General features: G+C 40.2%; 1 protein-coding gene across 3 annotated transcripts in view; it reads left to right on the top strand.

Annotated features, from left to right (window-relative positions):
- Positions 1–11,551, top strand: part of AKAP7 (A-kinase anchoring protein 7) — a 91,638-nt gene extending 80,087 nt beyond the window's left edge. Inside the window, exons 8-9 of one of the 3 annotated variants that reach the window (XM_064447279.1) lie at positions 9,308–9,503; positions 10,271–10,428. In XM_064447279.1, the coding sequence (XP_064303349.1) occupies positions 9,308–9,503; positions 10,271–10,283 (209 nt within the window). In that variant the 3' untranslated portion in view covers positions 10,284–10,428. Of the gene's footprint in view, positions 1–9,307; positions 10,245–10,270 lie in introns of those variants that run through there. The other 2 variants (XM_064447282.1, XM_064447281.1) reach the window with 2 other exon arrangements.
- Positions 11,552–24,188: the final 12,637 nt, after the last annotated feature.

Here is a 24,188-nt window from a genome sequence, read left to right as displayed (position 1 = left end):
TTACTGCTTCTGGTGCCCCACGTGCTAACAGCACATAACCCTCTGATGTATAGTTATACCTGCATTCTTGGAGTTAAAACCATATTACACATGCCATGCAACTATCATGTGTTTACCCATCTTGGGAAATCTCAAAATCATGAATAATAAAATTGTTCTTAAGGGGAACCATCACCCGTCTCCTTCCTTCTCCTCATCCTTAATGAACTTTTCTTGGCCCCTGTAGCCAAACATAAAAGTGGCAGAACTTTACTATGTGGAAAGCATAAAGGCAAAGGCAACTATGGAAAAAAAAAAATGCATTGTTGTTTAGCTGGAGTGAATAAAAAATACCTGCTTTTGATTTCACGGTTGGTTCTGAATGTAGTGAAAAGAAATACAAAAACTGGTTTCAGCATGAATATCCAACCTTTATTCCTTTACTCTGAGTTGGCAAAAGACTGAGAAAAATATTAACTTAAAATAAGAGGAGATGAAGAAACAAAGATGAAACTCCAAATTAGAACTGTTTAGCCTGATAGAAATGAAAGACCAGAAGACCAGATGGCATAAATAAACAGTCCTCCATTGATGTTAATGGGGCAGAATTAGAATTATTAAGATGCTGAAGAGGAAGGCATGGAAATGTGAATACTGTGTAGGTAGAGTTAACAGAATTTGCAAATGGAAAAAGGAGTGAAAAGAGAACCATCAATTTTAAGGCATGGGAATGAGCAATCCATTGCGGTACAGAGTGTAAGTTGCTAAAAGTTGTGAGGATTAGTTCAGTTTTTGGCATAGCAGATGTATTTTTGTGGATTGATTTCATTGAAGTGCACCTAGAATAGGCTTTGACTCACTGAGTTTGAGGAAGTAGAAATATGGGGGAAGAGAGAGAGTGAGTGATTATTTTGCTAGCATGCAGTGTAAGAGCTGTAGGGAATTACTCTCATGTGTTGCTATTAGGTAAGGAAATGTCGGTTATGTTCTTAAGGAGTTTTGTTTGACAAAGAAAATGCTTTTACAGCTATTTGATATTTAGCATAGCAAGGGTGTGGAATTAAGGTCTACTGGTTTAAACAAATAATCAGGACTCAATTATTCTTGATTTCTAATGGTGAAGCAGACTCAAGAATAATGTTATTTTGATTACTAGGTGCTTGTTCTTCAACTTAAGATATATGCACTATTCATAAAGAAAATGGGATGGGGAAAAAAGTTGTCCTCTAGTATTCTTATTCTGCAATTTTTTCTTGTCCTAGATTATAAAGTCTGCTTATTTGATGTGAAGGATTGATTGTATTAAATTTAGTTTTATGACATGGTGATGTTTCAGGTTTTTTCATCTGCAGATTTCGTTAAGTGATCCCCTTTTATGCTATGCTTTAGCAACGATTCTTAGATTCCTGTGAATTAGATGAAGTGAACTGTAGTCATACCTTCAGCATTCTTAACTTTTTACCTACAGCTACTCTGATTTCATGTGGCTCAGGTGACCAAAAACCCCATGACACAGAGCAATTTATTATGCCCAAACACATGTCTGAATTTGTTGCTTATCTGACCTGAATATTTTTCTTTGGACATCAAGATTCAATGTTCTTGCAAGTAAGTATATTTGGGCTTTTAGAGAGAGATTAAAGTTGAGGAAGACATTGGCCTGAAGATGATTCTGAGCAGTAGTTTTGTGAGTTCAGAACCATAGCATTTAAAGAGAGGTCTAAATTTTTATGAACTAATCTTTCCAAGAGTCAAAAATAAATTTCATATTCATAAACCTTTCATAAACCTATATGTGTTAGAGCAGTGAACACTTATATAGCTATATCTCACAAAATCAGAGTTAAAACATGTCAAACTTGCTTTAAAAAAAAACCAAAGTGGAGGTTATATGGCAAACAGAAGGGAGGGAAGAAAGAATAATGTTTAATACATTACTGAAGGCAAAACATATAATAGATAAAGGGGATTAAGGTAGGAAATGCCATAAGTACTTAATGATTATTTTTTTTTTTTAATTACATTCAGGTTGATTTAAGAGTGTTATGTTAGTTTTCCCAAAGCTATCAACAAATTGGGTCAGATTCTGTAGGCTTGATCCATGAAATGAAAGACAGCAACAATACTACTCTCATGTTCAAGAATACATAACTTCATGGTTTGCCCAAGATGCTGATGAAGGCAATTCAGTTCCTTTATGCAAGGTCCTGGGGGAAAGGATTTAGACCCATCTGTTCTGACAATGCTAGCATGTAGTTACACTACCAGTTCAAGACTATGTAAGATGCTCCTGCCAAAAGAGGTGACTGTAGCCTTCTTCCATTAGATTTAGGGTGTAATTAAGTGCGATTACAAAAATGTTAAAAACACCTTGCAAGCTACATTTTTCCATAAAAATTGCACCTTATTTCAGTATGTTATGGACACTGTTGGACATCCTCTTTAATTGCAATTATATGTACATCTTAATCTTTTTTGGACAAGGTTTCGTCTTCCTTACAGTTCAAGCAGTATGCAGCTGTGTTTCACAACTCATGTTACTTTAGCTGAAATAATTAAATGAAAATGCATGTTGATTAAAATTTGGCTTTTCTTTCCATAATTTACAAATATATTCAAAATTGCTTTCCCCGAGGAAAGGCACATATTGTGTGAGAGACTATTTGAAAGTGTGGGTTTGTATGGAGTCTTTCTGAGCTCAGGAGGAGCAACAATGCAGGATCAGCTTGTTAAGATTCACTTATTAGCGCTTGTTTAACATCTGTCTTAGTCTAAAAAAGTTGCTTTTTTAGTCTACTTGATAGTAGCATGAAGAAGTCTCTGCCAAGATAGTGTCCCATTGGAAGCTGTATAGTAACAGATGAATCCTAAAGAAATGGAATTGAAGTTCACAGAGAATGTAAGAAGGATAGGAAACAGTAACAAGAGGTGAATGTATATTAAATGACTTCCCTCATCACACATGTGAGTGAACATTTGATTCCCACAGTTGACTGGTCCATAAGCAGGAACTTTTAGGATTTGGCAACACATGTGGACTTTGGCAATTAAAATCTGTGTATATCCTATTTTGGTTAGTTGCTGCATTTCTTGGGCCTACAGCCCCCTTCAGCTTAGCAACCTAGTGGGGTCATTTTCTGCCTTCAAGACCATCCAGCTCTGTCTGTGGTCCCTGGCGACCCAGGTTGATGGGGGAGCAACGTACGCTGTCTCCCATCATGCGTTACATTCCTAGTATGATTTCTGGAGAGCCACTGAAGATGAGGGACTGCTGGGTCTGACCTGTTCCAGACTTCAGCTTTTCCATGGGAAGCTGGGAAGCCTGGTGTCTAAGGCACTGAAAACAGGAGGGGGGTCCCCCTCGGCTGCGTCCTGTGGGGAGAAGGAACTCTCCTGCTCTCGCTCCTGGCCCAGGCAGCTCCTCTTCACCATTTCCCTTGAGCTGCTAGCACCAGGCAGTCCTGTGGGTGGTGAAGGGGGGTGAATAATTGTGCCTGGGTGTTTGCTATCACTATCTGCCTGGATGTTTTTGTCCTCCCATGGTCAGTGTGCACGGTAGCTGTTCCTGTGGTTATGTAAAACCACTTTTGTGACTTGGGCTGTTCTCTCTGCCTGAGTATCGGTGAGAAAAATTGAGTAAAACTCACAGCTTTTTGACCCATTTCTTTCCTCCAGCCATTATGTTATCTGTGTTTCTGGCTACACTAGGCTTCTTAAATTCATTAAGTTTAAGCATTAAACTACATTAAGGGAGTCAGGAAGCTTCTCTGTCAGCCGGTCTCTTTTAATAGGAAAATAAGCCCAAGATACTTAACAGAACTGCCAGGAGTGCAGTCTCTGTTACTTTAGTTAGGGCTTTTCAGGTTTGGTTGGGTTTTGGTTTTGGTTTGGTTTTTTTTGTCTTTTGAAGGCTTATGTCTGTGGCATTGCATCCTTCAGTGCTCGTAGAAGGAAGACTATGTTTAGCAGAGGACATCCTGTTTCTCCACTTATAGTCAGAGGTGGTCAGAAATTTTAGATCACTGAGCTTCAAAGGGTTTTGTCTGAAACAAAACAAACTTTTGCCATGTTTGCCAAGGCTCCAGCTCCGAGGGAGGTACAGGTGTTCCTGCGGTCACCACTGAAACTGGCAAGAGCACCGTTTTCCCTGAATAGCTGTAACACCCTTAATTTCCTCTTCACTAGAAATTCCTGTCTTTGTTTGGTTTATTCCATGGTAATTGTCAAAGCAAATTAAAAAAAAAAAAATCTTTCTAGCAAACTAGAAATCTATGTATTAGGCACAAAGGACAGATTGGTATTGCCTTGTTACAGTCCTGTATTTACAGAGCAATATATGTAAAACTAAAGAAGTTTGTCAGATTTCCAGTGGAGCTAAACTGCACACATCATTTAACATCAGGTGGGAACATCCAACAACACAAATGTCATCACCATCATGCAATAATGAGATTATAGGTTTACCCTTCTTCTCAGTGCCTTGTTTGTGCCAATTCCTTAAGTGACCACTCGAGACATTTCGTGGAAGTCCTTCCTAATTAATGAGGAAATGTTCAGAGTTGTGACTTTCTTGTCTGTGCTTATTGTGTTGATTAGATATGGGCACATGCTCATGTTTGTGTTCATTGCTTCAAAGCCATGATCTTGAATGTGCTGGCTCATTCACAGTCTGTTGCAAGGGTGGGAAGCATAGTTTGGTGGCTGTTATAGCTTGTTACTCTGTTACGGACTGTGGAGTCACTGTCTTTGCAGGGCAAGGGGGGATGGTATTTCTCTAATGCTATAGTTTTGCTTATATATGGCCTCCCAAATGTATCTCAAATTCCTCAGTAAAAGAAAATGTTCAGCACATTGGTCTGATGCATAGGACATTGTAGTTCAGTGTGTGGGAACCTCATCCAATTCCCATGGAAGTCAATGAGATTTAATTTAATTTTGAATCAGATTTTGCAGAGGCAAAGGTCTAGTGTAGCAAAGACTAGATGTTTCCACGGGCTGCAGCTGGGCATGGCAGCCTTGCAATACTCTACGTCTGCCTGAGCCTTGTGAGTATAAATGATGTCTTCACTCTTAGGTCTTTTTCTGATAACATAGTGAACCATGATAAAGGCACAACCACTGACATTGCAAACTGCATGAATTCACATGCTGAAATCTGTCAGGCATTTGTTTTATTGGCCTTTCTTTGCTTTCTGTAACCCTACCATATGCAGAAATAATTGGTAGTCATCTGATGAAGGTTTCTTAGTCCGCCAATACTTAGGGTAGTTGTCTCCTTCCTTCCAGTCCTGCCGTACTGCACACCACCAAAGCTTTTTGCCCCTGTACAGAGGGGGGAAATAATCAATTATCTTATAGTGAGGAATTATTATGAGTTGGAGCCACTGAGGAGTCACCATAGAAAGGGAGTCTTGTGGTGAAAGCTTCAAGTGTTTGCAACAATGACTTGGCTCACCCTCTTGGTGTCAGCCGGAGGCACAGTGTAAGTAGAAAAATGAAGCTTTCCAGCATTCAGAAGAAATTTCTTAGTGATTAGTTTTTGGAAGATTGCCTGAGTCCCTTGTGGGGTTTTTTTGTTTCTAGATTTTGTAAAAACAATATTAGAAAACTGATGAACCAAAGGGTAAACAGAGGCATGTACGTTACCATGGCCCTCCCCAGGGCGCAGACTGTAACCTCTGCTTTGTACAGGCTTCCCAGCTGGTCTCAGTCACCTATTCAAAATACCAAGAGTCTGCTTTATAATTTGCACCATGTTGTCGTCATCTTGTTGTGATGAAAGATTGTTGGAAGGAAAAACAAAACCCAGTGTGTTGAGGCCATGAGGCAAGGATTGCAGAACATTGTCTTGGAGTGTAGCTGGTAAAAGGTTGTAAAACTGGCTTTTTCTGTACAAGGGGTCCACTGTTGGTTCCTTCAATTAAATCTCTCACAAAAAATGGACGACTGCTATAAGCAAAAAAGGGATCCAAGTAACTGTCCTGCGTCTCTCCAAATCTGAGATATCCATGTGGGCTCTAAAACAGGCTATGTCAAGACCATGAAAATGCTATACCAGGACCATGAAATCTGATTTGTCCCAATGCAGTATTTCAAAATCCAGATCACAATCTTGTAAAGCGTAAGGGGGCGTAGAGTTGGAGAGTGTATATACAGAGTCCAGTAGAGAGATTCAGCGGTGAACTTGAATCCAAACTTGGATTTGGTTGCATGTCCATAACTGCTAGCAGCATTCTGTAGGATCATAAAGCCCTTTTTGAATAATTTGTGCAGTTGATAGTTCCTGTTTGTAAAAAATAGTGGTCATTTCGGGACAATAGCTATGCTTCAGTAATAAAAAGCACTGCTTAGCATGGATGCAATGGAATATGTTCACCGAGTATGAATTTGTTTTCATCTTTTGAAAATTATAGAAGAGAGTTATGGAATAAACAAAATGAAAGGTGGTGTTTTGGGGTTTTTTTTTTCCATTCTTATTCCGAGCGACATGCAGGAGAAAACAGTTGAAGTTTTTTATTCACAGGCACAGAAATAAAGTAGGGGCACGGGCCATACTGAGAGGCATAGCATAGATGCAAATACAGCGGGCGTGGTATATCTACTCCCTTTTCAGAGTTTACAACCAAAGCAATTCTGAATATTTAAACCTCCCTTTTAAATCTGAAACAGTCATATCTACAATGGCTTTTTACTGATATTCTGATAATTCCTATAACATAAGACAGTCTACACAAAGAAGCATTTGCCTACTGCAAAGGAATTGTATACATCTAAGAAGCAGGCAAGCAGCAGATACAGCATGGAGAGAGATATAAACAGATATGTGTGTTAAATATTCAAGTAAATATAGATGATCAATACTTGTTATTATTAGGTGACCTATTTCTTTTTGTCAACAGTCATGAATAGGAGTGATACAATAATATACAACTGCCTTGCCAGTGAACCTCAGCATTGCACAGTCATAGAGCTGCTATTAGGGAGTCTGAGAATATAAACAGAGCATAAGTGAATCATATAGCCCCAGGTGCCCATCCTCCAAGGTGGCTGGCTGGATAAATCAAGGGCACTCTTCGTACAGGGATGTGCACGTATGCGCATTCACATGTCAGTCAGATCCCGTGTACGTCTTCCCAGTAGGAATGCAGAGCTTACTTAGGAGGTATTATAGGCTTGACTCCAGGCTGTTGCTGAGCCATGAATGTCTCAAAATATTACAAGCAAATAAACAACAAAAAAGCCCCCACAAAAAATTTTTCTGTAGCTATATAAACTGTACTTTTAAAAGGCTTATTTTAAGTACCATAACGTTTGTTGTGCTTGAGAAATTACTTACGCAGTGAGCTATCTACTTACTTTGAAGTTTTAAATGCAATAGTAGATATATGGATTTTATATGTATATATTTAAATGAGAACTGTTGTGCAGAAAATATTTTAGAGGAGCGCTGTCCTTTTTTAGACTATAAGAATAGTACCTAATGTACTACAAGTAAAATTACATTCTGAGTAAATATAACCACTATTGGTTTGTGGTATCTAGAAGCCTCTGTGACTGATTACTCATATTATGCATATTAAGTACTATAGGGTCAAGTGTCAGAGTGGCTGGGCACCATATTTCCCATTGATTTTGTTCAGAGTTGCACAGACAAATCATTAGAGCTGTATGAGTAACGATTTCTGTGATTCACTAGCAATTCTGAAAAATAAGAAGCTCTCCAACTGGAAGCCACAGTGTTGGTTTTTTTTTTTCTAGTGAATAAATTTTGTTAAGCATCTTCATTAAAGGCAAGGGAAATTTGGAATCGAAGGGCTGCATTCAAAGGAGCATGTGGGATCAATTCATAAAAGCTAGGAGGAGATGTTTTAGAGTATTTTTCCAAAACGTAATGAAATGCTTTACCTGGGTCTAGTCTGATGACTCCTTAGCTGGAGGGTGCAGTTTTCCTTTCCAACAGAAACAGTGCTGTGGAGGCCCAGAACTGGAAGAGTTTGGTCTGTGTTGCTGTTCCAGAGTGGGATGCTTATAATAACAGCTAATAAAGGCACTGCCTCTGAAAATTAAGAGTTTTGTTTACCTCTCCCTCTCCCCCTCAAATCCCCATATGAATTATGTTTCATCAGTGAAATCACTCCTGGGTTGTGCAATCCACTAAGACGACTAATAGAAGTATTTTATAACTATAATCTCTATGTGGTAGGAAACTTGAATAAATTTACATATATGAAAAAGAGCAAATTTAGGTAATTGAACAGTACAGAGCTTTGTGCTGAGACTATACAATAGTATCTCTCTCACCAGATGTATGTGACTAAGCAGCCTCTTATTACTGGTTGCAGAATGCAAACTCCAGAAAAGGACATTAAAAATACAGCCTCTAAATAGAGATGGAGGGAAACAGTTATTTACCTAGTACAAGAAATTGCAGAGTGGCAAATTACATGGCCAGTGGAAATCAGACAATAAAATCTGCTTTTCCTGGATTGCATTATTCATAACAGGAGGATGCTGTAGTAGGCTATCTAGCTTGCTAGGAATATGATTTGTGGAAAAGTAAAATTTCAATATCCATGTAGTGATGTATGAGAATCCTCACTATGTGTACAGTTACTTCATTGTATGTGTTTATTCATGTGAACTCTTTAACAAAGTAGGTTGATGCCAGCTTCTTGCTTTAATCAGCAGATACCTAAGAATAGACTGCTGGAACTTGCACTCCTTCAGTGTCAGTGCTTTAAGTTAGAAGACAGAAGAGAGACAGGGAGGGCGTATATGTTTTTTCCAAGTTTTACGCTTTGTTTAGAAAAAAACTTTCTAACCTGTGCTTAGAGTATTTCAGTCATTTTTTTTTCCATGAGAAACTCTTGAATTACAAGCAATGAATAAATAGGTAGAAGACTTCAGCTTTATTAAGCAAAATCACAAAACAGGGGCAGCTAAATTTAAGAACGCTGCTAAAATGTAGATTCCTCATGTGCCATATTCTTCACCTTTGCTCAGATGGCACAGGTGATGGTTGTCCAGGAGAAATCAAATTTGCACGCTTGCCCTTCTAAGCTGAGTGGGTGCTCATAGTGTTAGCCAGCGGCTTTTGCTGGAGTGTTACAATAAAGATGGGCAGTGAGATATTTTTGATCTGATATACTGTATACATCTTCATGAAACACTTCTGATTCAGAGCTTGAGGAGGGGGAAATCACATTTTACAATCAGGAAGAGGCAGCTTGTAACTTAAAATCCAGCTCAGCCGGAGGCTCCTGCTAAAATTACGGCTACTATCTTTCCGTGGCAATGAATTCCTTCTCTTGTCTGTTGTGACACGTAGGTGAAAAACATGCAGCAGAGCCAGATGATGCAGAGCTGGTGAGCCTCAGCAAAAGGCTGGTGGAGAACGCGGTGCTGAAGGCTGTACAGCAATATTTAGAAGAAACACAAAACAAAACGAGACAGACTGATGGAAGCCCCGTGAAAACTGAAGAAGCAGCAAGCAGCAGTAAGAATGAGAGCGACAATAACAGCAAGTGAGCACCGTGCAAAAAGCCTGGGAGCAAATATCCCACCAAGAATAACCACAAAAACATGTCCCAGCTCCCTGCTGAAATTTGCTAAGTAGTTCTGGGTGACAGGCACTCTGCTTTGTGAGTCTCTTATCAAAAGTTTGTTCTGAATCGAAGGACACTGTCTACCCGTTTAAGTGCTAGCACTGCTGAAAATCTGTTGAATGCTGGGAGGGATGGACGGTGGAGAAAAGACAAGAATGGTGAAGCAGGTGGCTCCAGTCTTCACTGGCTCTTGATACCAAGAGTCCCTTCCTTGCTTTTGAAGAGAAACTGAACCCTTTGCGTTTGCCTTTCGGATTGTCACGAATGGCCGTGGAAGAGGCCTTGCCATAAGTGGAAGCAATGCCCTCCGCCCGAGGATTTGGCACTGCCGCAGGCCTGCTTACTGCATGTGAGAGCACATGCTGTTTCCTAGTCAACAGCGGTCAACCCCAAGCTAAAAATTACCACTGCAGATATTCATCGCAGATACTGTTACACAGTATGTAATACAGCAGGAGTTTCTCTTAACTGTGACGCTGTACTGTTCTTTACTTTTTCGTAGCATTTGTTGATGCAAATTAGTTGGTTTTTTTTTGACAAAGTACCTTTTTATTAAAAAATCAATATGGGCAAAAGGCTGAGCAATTAATACTGTCCAAACCAGATACGATCTCTTTATCTCCGTACATTAATAACTTTAAATGACAGTGGTTTTTATAAAATGTTATATTGTTCTTTTCCTCTAGGAAAGAGCCATGAAGCAGACTTAGTAAAGGAAGCTTTGCACAGAGAAACACACGCCCTGTTATCTAGACTGACTCAGATAAAGGAGCTGTTATCCAGTTCTGATATCCGCATGAAAATTAGGAAAGAACTGTTTGAAGACAGTCACAACTCTCACAGTAAATGGAAAAGTATTGACTCTGGGTCTCCAAATGCATGACTGTAAATTGCCATGATGTAAAATGTCATCGGGTTGTTTTTAAAGACAAAAAATATTTCTTCAAGAAATCTTCCTTTCTGGTTATTTTTTACTGAAAATATGAATGGGTATAAATGGCTCATGAGGAATCATGCTGAAATACTTGCACGGGAGGAGTATATTTCATAATGATGAAGTACAGCCACTCCTCAGCACTGCTTTGAAACATGCTTGAATGTGCAGATATATGTCATGACTCCAAAGTGGAAAAATACTGGTTTCAAATAAGTCTGAGCAAACACTGTGCCCTTCCTTTATTACTGCAGATAATACTGTTTTTTCTCGTACATCGTTTCCCTCACAATGATATACAAATATTAAAAAATGGATGCTTTTAAATACTGTAAAATGTATATTTGAAAAAAACTCTTTAATTACCTGCCTTTTGGATATGTACTGGGATTTTGGGTTAGCACTGTCTTGTTTTTATTTTTTTTTTTTAACAGCACTTGAATACTCGTATAGATGCTGACATGTTGTTTCTGCTGATGTTTACACTAATGCAAGAATGTTTTAAATTTCAGAATGAGATTCAGGCTCCACTGATCTCAATGGGAGACTTTCATTGGCTTTAATGGAGTCAGGATGCTGCAATTAAAATTTCTTGTGAAAACAATATTCCTTGGGATAATAGTTACCTTTTTACTTTTGTAGAACAGTGTTTTTCGTCTGTTCTTTTTGATGATTTCTCCATCTCTACCTTCTGCTGAGTGAGGTGGGGTGTCAGTTTGCTGTCATTGTTCCCTCCACACACCTGCAAGATTCACTGAAGCTTTGGATGTACAACAATGCAAGAGTAGGTCCAATATTTGCATTTTTTATAAACATTGTTTAAAATTGCCTCTGCTCATAAAAGCTGTATAATATATGTTGTAACTGGTATCAGAATCATGCTGTTAGAACAGCTGTGTGCATATTCTTCATTGGTCTCAAGCACTGGTCATTTCTCATGCGTCAGAGATTTTTTTCCCATTTGATATATAACAGTATATTCTGAAATACATCTCACACATGCCATGTTCACAATAAAGTATGTATGTTTTTACCCGTCTCCAGATGGACTTTAATAAAATGAAGTACTGGCAAGTAATGGGATTGACAGAAACGGTGCTGGTATGAATCACACCATTAAGCTGACTACAGGTGTTGTGCCAAGATACTGATCTAGAAATTAATGCAGATAAGCTAGTCCCAAGTCATGATTGTTTTAAATTGCAAAACTTTGAATCTCTAGGGATTAATTTATATTCCGGGCAGTGCGGGTTTAGAATGAAGTACTGATACAGCTTTGTAGAGGTCCATATCCACTCTTCAACAGGAAAAGTTGAGTTTGAGTTTAGTAAGTAGTCTCAAATTTGCTCTAGAGTAAAAAAAAAAAAAATCTGCAAAAAAAAAAACCCCAGACTTTCACAAGTGGATCTGTACATCCCTGCACAGTGACTCTTGAGCCCAGCTTGTTCCCTTATTCCACAGGCTGAGGAGAGAAGCTTCTGAGAAGTTTCTTTGTCATATGAAACGTTACTGAGTACTAGTTCATTCAGAAATAGTTATTTAATATGGTATAAATCCAACCTGCAGCTGACAACACAAAACCAGACTATCGGCTAGGAAAACAGGAAGACAGTTTATTGTTATTCTCTCTAAATCTCAGGTTATCATCTCCCATTCCTCCTCCATACAGGTCATTACCATGATGAAGTGCCTTTTTGTATCATTCAGCTTGTAACAGTCATTGTTCTGAAGTTTCAAGTAAAACTTTAGAAAGCAATGACTGAAATTACGTCCAGACACTTTGATAGATGACCTTGTTATTAGAGGCTCATTCACAGTTCTTACAGATGGCATCAAGAATAGCAGCTCTGAAAAAATAAGGTATAGGGGACTTTTAGTGGCCTGAGCATAGGTGGCTAGTATCATTTGAGATGCCCTAGAGTGAGCTTGGCATGGTCTGGCAAATATGACGCAGGCCCTACAGGAGACATGTGTTCTTCCAGATCAGGAACTGTGGGCCAGAGGATACCCCAGAGCCTCTAAAAAGATACAAGATAACTATGTTTAAGCAATTAAAACCCATATTTGATTTTCAGATGTTTTGGCCCATGAAAGTCAACAGGGCTTTTGTTTCTAAACCGTTCATATTCTTTTAAGATGCTAACCATAGCCTTTGTTTCAGCTTTTGACAAGACACCGCTATTAATTTATATAAAATTGAAAACAAAATAAGGTAGAAAAAAAAATCTTTGATCTGGATTCATTCTCTTACGACAACCTTTCTTGCTTTCTCTATTTTTCTTTTCCCACTGGTAGTGAAGCCTGGCTGTCAAATTAAAGCATAAATCTCTTGTATGGATCTGTTGGAGGATGAGCACTGAAGAAGGCAGATGCATCAAGACTGAACCTAATACTTGCAGGTGTGAAGCTCTGAGCCGTGCACACCAGGACAGATATGTTGCCTTCCTCATACTCATAAATCATTTTCATACAACAGTCTGTTTTTTAATTAAGTGCTTCTTCTGGGGAATGTCTTGAGGTAGTGATGCACAGGGGATTGCAGGAAGGAGTTGGCGTTTCAAAACAGATGCTGCAAGTTTGTCCATGTTTTGTTTTCAGTTCTACCTTCTAGCTTGCCATACTCGAGTATTTCTACACTGCTGATTGTAGAGATGTCTGTGACAGGTTTAAAAGCGGTAGCTCAGCTTCCAGAACTGGTCTAGCTGGAAGTCTTTGGACTGCAGTGACCCACTGAGAAACTGTTTCTGACATCTATGTTTGGTCAAGGCGTAGAGCACAGAAGTTGCAGAAGCCGTACATTTGATTGCCTGAGCAGGCCTTGCCATAAATTGTCTGCACTGTTGAGCTGTGCATCAGAGGTGTTTAAGAGTTGACAGAGTAACCAGAGAGATCAGTAAATCCATGTAAGTCCTGACCAACAGACACCAATTCTCTGATGTGGGAAGAGAGACTGTTGTAGACACTGATGGCTCCAGGCACAGGTGAACATGGCATCAGGGTGCTAAATCGTAAAGGAGCAGATGAATGTGCATCAAGATCTTTGTGAAAAGGAAACTAAACAGTGTGTCTCTTGTTAAGCTCTGTTGGAGCTTAAGGTCAGACACTGTATCCAGATATACAGATATTGGGATCCACACTGGATAATGCCCTGGATCCACTAATGGTCCCACTGAAATAAGTATGATGCTTTGAGTGGTAAAATATTACTTTATGGCAAGGTTATACAGTCTGGAAGTTAGGATTCAAGAGGCTTCATGTCCTACGTTTATAGAAGTTTCTGATTATAACTGCACACTTTTGTGTGTGCTGTTTGAGGCTGAAGGCCGTGTGAATGTGTCATGGATCAAAAAGTGTCATCCATGCTTCATCCTGGCAACAAGAATGATACTGTTTCATTTTTATGTCAGTCTAGACTCATGTATTCTTGTTAGAATTCTGATTTTATAAAAGTCTTGAGAGATATCCTACACATTTATGTCATGAGCAACCAGGAAAAATAGAAGAGCAAAGCCACTACGCCCAGTAGAGCTCGTAAGTTGGAGTTCAGTAAAAGCACATTTACTTTTAAAATTCAGTTATGTCCAAAAATATGCTCGTAAAATGAAGGATAAACTGAAACTTTTTCACTGCAGATGAAACGCTACCTGCGGAGCCAGCTGCAGCCCCATGGGAGGCAGGAGGGAATCTGGCTGCCTCAGGTGGAGCCTGGTAGCTGGGCTCCTGAGGGTTGCTTCACTCTGCTTCTAGCCTGGCACTTTGTCTTGCACAATCTTTTCAAAGCAGTCTTTTATCTGTGAATGCCCTCTGCCTCTGTTCAACTGTTAATGGCATACCCTTAGAAAATGAGGGTACCGTAGCTTTCAGCTGTTTCCATCCCTTTGGAGGAGGGGAGAAGTTGTCACTGAAATCCCAAAGGGGTTGATGTCTTTGCAGAGACACCTTGTCTCGCTCGCGCTGCCAGAGGTCAGAGGAGGACCTGCATGGCTGTTTGCTGAAGTCTTCACCTAGAGATGACTACTGTCTGATCCTGAGGCAGCACAAATGGCCCAAAACCACCAGACAAAAGCAGCCCCCGAGGGGTGCACCCTCTCAGAACCGAGATGGTGACTGGGTCAGCTCCGTGGTTAGTGGGCAGTCGGATAAAATAAGCGTTGTTTTAGCTTTATGAAAATTGTTCTAAGTGATGGTCATGTAGTAACTTAATTCATGAAAACCTTTAGGAATTTTGATTCTTCAGTAAGTTTTCACATAGTGATAAGGAGTAATCTCTGAAACTGGTGAAGGTGCATTTGCTTTCAGAGAGCTCATGAGTGCTGTGCCATAATGTTCTACATAAATGCTTTGCACTTTTTATTTCAGTTAAACAAAATCATTACGCTGGCCTGGTTTCAGAGGCAAGGAGTCACACCGTTCTTACAGGAGAGGAAACTGTTTGAACCGTGGGAATAGGAGCATGCTAATGCTAACGTGTTTTACTCTGCTGTTCCTTTGATAAATACAGTTTCTGTATAAGCAAGTTCTTAGCGTGCACTCATCTTCTCATTTATATTCTCCTCATGTTAAGTCTTTCTAATGAGAACATTTGTACTGAATGAAAATCAGTCCTGAGAGACGGCTGGGCTGAGAAATAAAACACACTCACAGTGGAGCAATAATTAGAACAGTACATAGGAAAACAAAAAGTGATATGCCTGCCATTCCTGGCATAGCAAAAAGGGCACTCTGGCATTGATAAGCAAATACTCCTGCAGCAAGAGGCTACAGTTTGGCTCCTGGGTGCCGGTCTCCGCTCCCACTGTTGTTTATGTGCTTTGTTTAGTGACTCTTGGATGGAAAATGCACTAGCAGAGACAGGGACGTGGGACTGTTTCTTGCAAGGGACTCTTCTCTTTGCTGGAAAATATAGCTCCCTTTTGCTCTTGGTGATTAAGGACTAAACCAATCAAAAAATGCAGAATTAGGGTGGTTAAAAGGAGTTGATTAAGAAACAACACATGAGGACTTCAGCAGAAGCTTATTTGAAATAAAAGGAGTTTTTCTTTCAGATAAGAAAGGCAGAGACGGTTTGAGGTCAGGATTGACTCTGGAGATTCTGATGTGGGTTTTTTTAGCAAAATTACAATTTAAATTAAAAGTCACAGAAAGCATTACGCTTTCAGAATCCTTGTTAATTCTTTTTGTTCCCCAGCCATACAGAGAACTTCAGGCACTGAAACAGTCAGAAGGGAAGAAGAAGAAAACATGCTGATATGATTTAACTTCAGTCATAACTCAGACAACCAAGATGTAACAGAAAAACAAAGCCAAGAAAAAGCGCCAGCAGCTACTGATAAAATTTGAATGTAGCTGCCAGTATAAGAAAGATGTAATAAGTCAAAATGTTTAGAATAATAAGGACTGAAATGAAGCAAAACGACAGCGTTCTTTGCATCTGGTCAGTCAAATGGTGCCCACCTGTGTTTGTCACTCAGCTGCACTGTACAGGCAAATGTCCCCTTTCCCAGTCACATTTTCCAATCAAATACATCTGAGAGGGAAGGCTGAACGAGCTTGTGGCTGTGAAATACCGCTCCGGCAGAGCGCTGAATTGAAGGGTTTCAAGAAATAGAGGCAGGATAGAGGCTAAGTCAAGGCAAAGCTCAGGGAGACCATCTCTAGAGGAGCAGGAAGAAGCAAAGGAACAGAGCGTGCATTTGAAGCTCCTTTTACTAACACATTTTATCATTGTGTAGGTCCACTGATCTTCTGTGTCTAGAGTTCAAGGTGGACTAAGTGGTCAAATCCTTAAATGTGCACAGAGAGCAACAGAAATTAATCGCAAATAATCTTAAATTCTGGGGTATGCATGCTGCCAGCCAGCAGAGCAGAGTGGGAAATAAACCTCCCTCCTCCAGAAACAAATGGATGACTGATGCTTGTAAATGGCTGAATGTGATGGCTGCAGCACCAAGCTGCTGGCTGTGTTACTTTTATGCTTGTGAAGCACAGGAAATCGGAATACAAATCATGCGTAAGAGGAAATGAAATGTCTGTTCTTTGTAGAGGTAATCTCAGTAAACTTATTTAGGTTAATTACCAAAAAGGATCCACTGCAAATCCAGGCAGAATCATCAAGCAAATATGATAATTAGATAAATTAAAAGCTGCTTTACCGTTATGCTCTAAAATAAGATGTATGACAGCACTGGGGTGGATACTCTTGGTGGTGGAATAATTGCTAACAAGGAGAATATGTAGAGAACTGCTAAACCAACATCCTACATGAATAATATTGCAACAGTAAGCAAAACATTTCAAAAGTGAAGGTGCAAAAAGGAAAAAGCAGATTAATTTTGTAGTAAATCCAGATATTCACAACTTCACCCTTCCTGGCAAAACCTCAAGTGCAGGACAGGTCTCTCAAATGTATAGCTTCATTACACTTAAACCATAAAAAAATCTCTAATGTGTCAATCAAGGAAACACATAACTGAAACTGCTTTCAGTATTAGATGTAGCAGACATACAGAAATAGCTTTCATTGCTTATCAAGCTAACATTTATTTTAAATTACCTGGCATTTTTGTTACATATGTATTATATAATTTTCTGTGCAGACACAGTAATAATTTTTCTAGAAATACAGGAGAAGCACTGAAATAAAGAGGACATCCACTTAATTTGTACCTTAAAAGAAGATTATAAAAAAGGAAATGAAGTTATGCACTTTTCTGAGAGTCTAGAAATCAGCTTAATCAGTTAGGTACCGGGCACTTTTTGCATTTTCAGTGTATGAGGGTTTTTTACTTTCAGAATATCACAGATCAAACACATGTTAGAGATATCACAGGACTTAGTGATTCACACAAAAGATATGCACAGAGAGTCCACATATCAATTTGCATCATTTTGGCTTGTTGCTATCCTGTAACTTCAGACTATTGGAAGACCATGTTCATCTGTGGTAACTGCGGATGTGCTCCTTCATAATTATTTATTAAGCTTCTGGGTTTTTTACTAGTGTAGCATTTCTGGACCATCAGTGTGAATTAATAATTTATCTACATTAATAATTTACACTAGGGAGTCTGATGGGGTAACAGAGGCTGGAGGCCATGGGATCAAAGGGAAGAATGATCTTCTCTGTAGTCAATGGAGTCACCAGGGCCATGAAGAGAGACTAAAAGACCACGTATGGGGGCCTCCTGTCTTTGTGGAGAAGAGCAATACCAAGCTGCGTGAACAGTCTTCCCCACCAGCACAGGAAGAGTTGGGCTGGGAAGGTGAACGCAAGCAGGTCCCAGCTCAAAATGTGTTATGGCCTCTCTTTCACGTCAGTTTGCTTGGGTATCTAACCAGATGCAAAGAGACTGCAAACAGGACATGTACAACTCAATGCATAAAGTGATCATCTATTACGTAACACACATTACAAAGTGGGATTTGACAAACTATGAAGATAAGCATTAGCATGCTCCCCACCCCAAAGTCTCTCTGCTGGCCAGGCGATCATCGGACAGGAGGAGAGGGGTCAGCCTCTGCTGTCCCCTGGACCAGAGCCTCCCCAGTGCTGAGCTGCTGCCTGCCACCCCCCCACCAATGCCGGTCCACCGACCGTGTGACCCAACGATTCCTGGCACGGTAATTTTGCATTGCTGACCTCTTGCCACGGTGGCTCACAGCTCTTGCTCAGCAGCCTGAATCAGAGTTGCGTAGCAGGGCCGTGTCAGAGCAGGACCTTGGCCCCGGGGTAGGTGAGCAGCTAACGCCGCCGATGGAGGGAGACTCATTCCAAGGGCTGGCCTAGCTTTGCAGTGAGCCAAAGGCGAAGCCTCCAAAAGTTAGGAGGAGCTAAGACATGGTTGTAGGTGACCTGTACCAGGCAGGAGAGTCAAGTCCTGGCTGGACACCTGCATTGTTCTGCCCTGGAGGAGCCGGGGCAAGCACTGGTGCTGAGGAAGGCCAGCCATGCCTCAGCGCGTGTTCGGCCAGAACCCCAGGCAGGCAGGGGCAGCGCCGATGTGTGGGTCGCAGCACGCTCCGCATGGCCTCATCTGGCCCTTCCTGCACCACATCACCCCCACAGCCGCAATACAACTGGCCACCTGGCTGGGTCCACAGTTGTTATGTGAGTTGTTCCCATACCAGCAGACATTTCCATCCAAATACTACATTTACTTATGCATGAGTGGATTAATGTTACTATTAATATTCTGGGCTCAAACTGGTCCTTGCAAGAATTAGAAAAAGGAAGTTTCAGAAAGGTGTTAGCTAACATTTGTTAATCATTATTCTTGAAAGAAATCCCACAGCACTTGGCTCCACCAAAATGTTTGGCATTTTCTTACCCTGTCTCCTTTTCTTACTGTAGAAAAATTCAAAGAGAAGATTGCTTTAGCCATGGCTGACCCCAGAGGGTTAGTCACAGAGGCACAGGAGGCATATGGCCATAATCAAATGGAAACCTAGGGAGATGGACACTGAACACACAAATAAAATCTCCATATTGCATGTAGTATTCCTTTCTCTGCTTTGCCTGGGAGTCATCTTGCTGTCACCTGCTGGTGGGGGCTACGCCACGTGGAAATAAATGCTCATCTTCTCCTGTTTTGGGTAATTCATCTTTCACTATCCATGCTATTTATATCTGTAGTTTTGTATAAGACCAGTTTAAAAATAAACACGAGCCCAGCAGAGACCTAGCACAGTCAGGTGTGAACATGTTGCAGCAGCTGACGCTCCCCCGATAGTAAAGAAACTTCGTACCCTACCACCACTTACCCTGGAAATCATATATATAAATTAAGAAGCTTTCAAAGGAAGCCTTTTCTTAAACCAGAGAGAGAACAAATTACCAATGGGTTAGCTGCTGTCCCAACATTTTATTAATTATACAAGTGGGCATGCGAGGTTATGCACAAAGCACAGGCCAGAGTCTTGCCTGGTAGCCAGAGTCAAAGCTCCTGTGTGGTCACAGGTTCACAGATTCACTTGCATTCCCTCCACTTTCTACTGCAGCTGCAGCATGTCACATAAGTTACCTGTATGACAAGAAGGGTTATGCCCATACATGTGAGCACCGTAAGGTGCTTTACTGGGGAGAAAAAGAAGCTCAGAGAGGCAGCACATCCAGAAGCTGAGCAAACCTGGACTAGGAGACACCAAAGTTAGAGAAACTGATTTCAAACCAAAGTAACCTTCAGAAGGGTCTTTCATCACCCAGATTTCTGTATTGGGAGGACAGATGTAGAAGTAGAATGCCAAACCTGAACCAGTAAATATTTATTAGGCAGTTGTTTATAGACTGGGCTGCTGGCATGTTGTGTAAAATAGCCCTATTTTTAATGAAACTACTTTAGAGTGTGTTTAAAACCTGAAACGCCATTGCTACCCAGCTGAGATAAATTCACCTAACAGTCTACAGGAGAAACATGCCCAGGATGGGACATTTACGTTAACAGAAATGAAAGTAGACTTAGGCCAACAATGAATACTTTTAAAACTCTTGTTCTGACCCTTTGGGATAAAAACAGTTGAATAATGGCAAAGTAAATCTGTTCATTCAACAAGTCACATTGTTGCTTTTTATGGGCTCAAAAATAATTATGAATAAGATTATGCAAGAAAAATCATCCCAATTTTATGACAAAAAAAAATTAGAGAAACTCAACATTTTTTGTCTGTTTTTGACTGTTTCCCTTCCTATAATGTTTCAGAGCCAAATGAGAATAGGAAATCTATCCCTATCTTAACAGGTACTACACATATTGAACTGTAGTTTACATGAATAAACATATTGTTTCAGACCAGAAATTTTCCCCGTTTTACTCGTGAACATAAGAACTGAGTTAGAGCGAAGATCCATATTGCCGGCTTGTAAGAGCAACCAGAAGTGGCTGCTTAAACAGGGGCAGCTGAGTGTTTCTCTCCCTGGCAGATCCTCCCAGTTCCCAGCAATCAACCCTTCAGGGATTTTGTGAGTGGGAGCTTGTGTCTGGAACTGGAGGCTTTGATTACTAGGCTGATTACCAAAAATGAAAATTATTTCCAAAGAGCAGAGAAGAGACATAAGAAGACGACAATAAAAGACAGTTGAAGTCATAAGTGAATTAATGAGCTAGAGAGAAACTCAGTTCTATTTAGCAATATGAATTGGGTTTTATTTGGTATAGTTCCAGCCCTCACAGGAATAGAAGTGGGCTGCAAAATGCTGAGCTGCATGGGTTGCTCGTATGCCCTACTGCTATCAGCTATGAATCTGTACCCACAGCGTACACGTGGGATGGCAAAGCACATACTACACCACAGTTCTTAGCATCCTGGGGCAAGTGTTGCCCAAAGCACTTTAATACTGGGATTGACAGCTCTCCTTTTATTGCCATGCAGAATCAGAAACATTTGGCTGTTGTGGTAAGGAGGATGTTCCCAGCAAGTGGGTGGACAGATCTATTTTTCAAACAAGACACTGCAAATCCTCGCACCTGGGAGGCCCAGAGGCCATGGCCGCCAGCTGGGGAGCAGTCATGCGGTTCTGCCTGGTGTGGACACGGTGCCATTAGCAAGATCTCTTTCTCACAGGTAAGCGATTTGGGTAATTTACACGCTCCCAGGGCCAATGGATTTCATCTAGACCGGAGGGTCAAATGCAATACATTAGGCAAAATAGCTAATGTATGATAGGTTTGTGGCTGCAGAAAATAAAGACATATTTTGAAAGAAAATGTTCTTACTGTGCTACTAGGTCAGGAGAAATGTTGTCAGAATAATAACTACAATTGAAATTACACTTCTGTTTTTCCACTTGTTTTGAGGGTGAAATAGCATTTCCACATCTAGCAGAAGAGTCTGTTCTTAATGCACTAAACCTGCTAACTGGAGAGAAAGTAGTATTCTGCTATCTGCTATGCTCGTTTCCTATTTATGTTCTTTCAAATTATGGTCTTTCTCAAATACATGGCAACAGGCTGGGTGCATATTATTATTTGGTGCTTTGACAGGATCCTTTTAATACACTGTGCTGCAGGAAGGGGCATCAGAGAAAGCTGCCAGGACGCAAAACAAACAGAAGAAAGGATTTGTCATGCAGCAGGTAACTGACCTGTGGAACCTATTGCAGAAGGATCTTGTTAGTGGAAAATCTTTACATGGCTCAGGGGGATGACTGGATGAGTATTTGGAGGGGAAATCCACTGTGGATTGATATGGAAACCTCATCCACTTCAGGAAAGCCCCAGCTGTAGAACTATTTTTAAAAATACAAAATTATATAAGTTTTTAATTCAGATAGTCTGTAAAAGCTGTGAGCTTTGTTATCCTTACTCCCTGGGCTTTGGAAAGCTGCTGTACTATACATTTGATCATATACAAGAAAAACATTATTACCAAGCTGCGATCAGATTACCAATAAAAATATAGTCATAGACTTGGTAAATTCAGGACAGGCTACTGGAGGTGATAAGGTGTGCATATCGCTCTTTTATAGCCTGAGGGGATTTTCACGCTTCAGCAGTGTCTTTCCCACTGGCACAGAGAATTATCCTCCTTCATCCCTTGCCCCTCAGTTCAATGTAGAGCTCCTCACTAACACAAATAATCTACTTGCTATTTCTCTTTTATTTGGGAGCGTGTTCTTCTCATATGGGAACCATTCTGTATTTCTGTATTTTTATCGTTGTTGGCCATTGCTATACCTCTCTGGCTCTAGGACAGGCCCCCTGGGCTAATGTGGCTAGAACTGAAGACGCTGTTGTCATTCCAGAGGCGTATACAGTCTGGCATGATATGTTTTCTTTTATATTCCTTGCTTCTTCCCTAGTAATTCCTAACATTTGGTTTAGCTTTTTGATCACTGCCCTGAACTAAGCTGAAATTTTCAGAGAAATATTAGCAGTTATTGCAAGATCTTTTTCCTTGGTAGTAATAGCTAATATAGAGACCGTTACTGTGAAAATGTAATTCGGGTAGGTTTTGCATTACTTTGTATTTATCAGTATTTAATATTCTCACAAAATCTTTTTACAGCTCTTGATGGACTTAGCATTGACTACTGTGAATAATTCAATATCATCAGCAAAAAGTGTCTCCTAATTCTTCACATTCTTTTCATGATCACTTACGAACATTTAGAGAGTTCTACAGCCATTCCATTTCCTATTACTCTACTAATTTTATACTCATAATAGCTTAGTTTCTTTAATGCACTTTGAGGAGGGACATTGTTAAAATGGTGTGGTGATTAGCTCATCCTTAATTGTATGTTTGTTGATATCTTCAAATAACTCCAACAGATTTTACTCTAAAAGCCATGTTGATTCATTCCCGGTATAACATATTTATCTATTTCAAAATATTTTTTCCCACTAATCTGCTTAGTATGGCAGATTTATCTCCCTGTAATTCTCCACATTTCCCCAGGGGTCTTATTAAATATTGATGCCACACGTACCATTTTCCAGACCTTGGGATCTGAGGTAATTTTGAGCAACAGGGTAACAGTTTGGTCATTTCAAACCATCCTAGGACTGAGTCAAGCAGAAATTACTTGTGGTCTGGTAGCCAGACTTCACCATGTCTCTTTTGCTGCATTGCTATGGGAGATTTCAGAGGAAAAGCAGTGCTGCACTACATGCTTAGCACCTCATCCACCTGCAGATGAGCACACTTTTAATTTGTATCAGTTCCTTTCAACTCCAGGATTTTTTGGATTTGTTAGACTACTTATAAAGACTTGACAGAAAGTAATAAGAACAGGCACCTGTTGCCAGTGGCCTTAACTGAGCGTACAGTGCACTTCCAACAGAAAGGTTTCAGTGGCCCTTGTGTGAAAATGTGCTGTGAAAACTGGGTTAGATCCTTTATAATAACAAGTTTAACAAAACTGGCATCGATTAGTTAATTTTGCTGTATGAGAAGCTCAAATAGTTGAGCACATGTGCCACTACCTCCATCTCAATTCAAAAATAACCAGAAGAACTTTGGACCATACATGGCCTTGCAAACAAACAGAAAAACTGTATTTCTTCCCTTTCAGATGAATGTTTTGGGTAATGAAAGCTCCCAAGCAAGGTGAGCCCATGCTCACCTGAGGGGAGAAAACAGATACAGGTGGAGGTCAAATTGCATGGGCCTCTCCTTTCATCCTTCTGCCAAGGCTCATGCAGGTGAAACTAGGACACAAAACCAGACTGCGGTTCATTGTAGGAAGGAGAAGATGAGAGATCTTCCAAGCATTTACAATAGCTTTGGTCTAGACTCATTTCCCCTTGACTGTATTTAGATTTAGGCAATTTGAGGGGTAGGAAATAAGGATGAGCAAGAGAGAGAGAGAGGTAATTTGACAAAAAGAAAAACCTGCATGTTGAAGTTAATAATGTTTCATACAAGAAAAATTATTTTTGGCCTTCAAAAAGAAAGCTGCTTTCAATTTTCTGTCATGCTAAAGCTATTTTGTACCATCTGGACTTCTGTTCCTGTTTTCAGGCAGGGAATATTTTCAATCCTGTGTAAGCTTCATATCTTAGTTGCAGTGATCTCTAAAATTCAGTTACAATAATAATATGGCATGTTAGACTAAATATTGAGCATCAAATACTAAATTGATGCTCACCATTTTCCCTGGTGAGACCACATTTGGAGTACTGCATCCAGTTTTGGGCCCCCCAGATTAAGAAGGAGAGGGAACTGCTTGAGCA

The sequence above is a fragment of the Phalacrocorax carbo genome, chromosome 3 (assembly GCF_963921805.1).
Source record: "Phalacrocorax carbo chromosome 3, bPhaCar2.1, whole genome shotgun sequence".
Classification (NCBI taxonomy): Eukaryota; Metazoa; Chordata; class Aves; order Suliformes; family Phalacrocoracidae; genus Phalacrocorax; species Phalacrocorax carbo.
The sequence above is the reverse complement of the archived record's forward strand: the minus strand, read 5'-3'. Positions and strand labels throughout refer to the sequence as shown.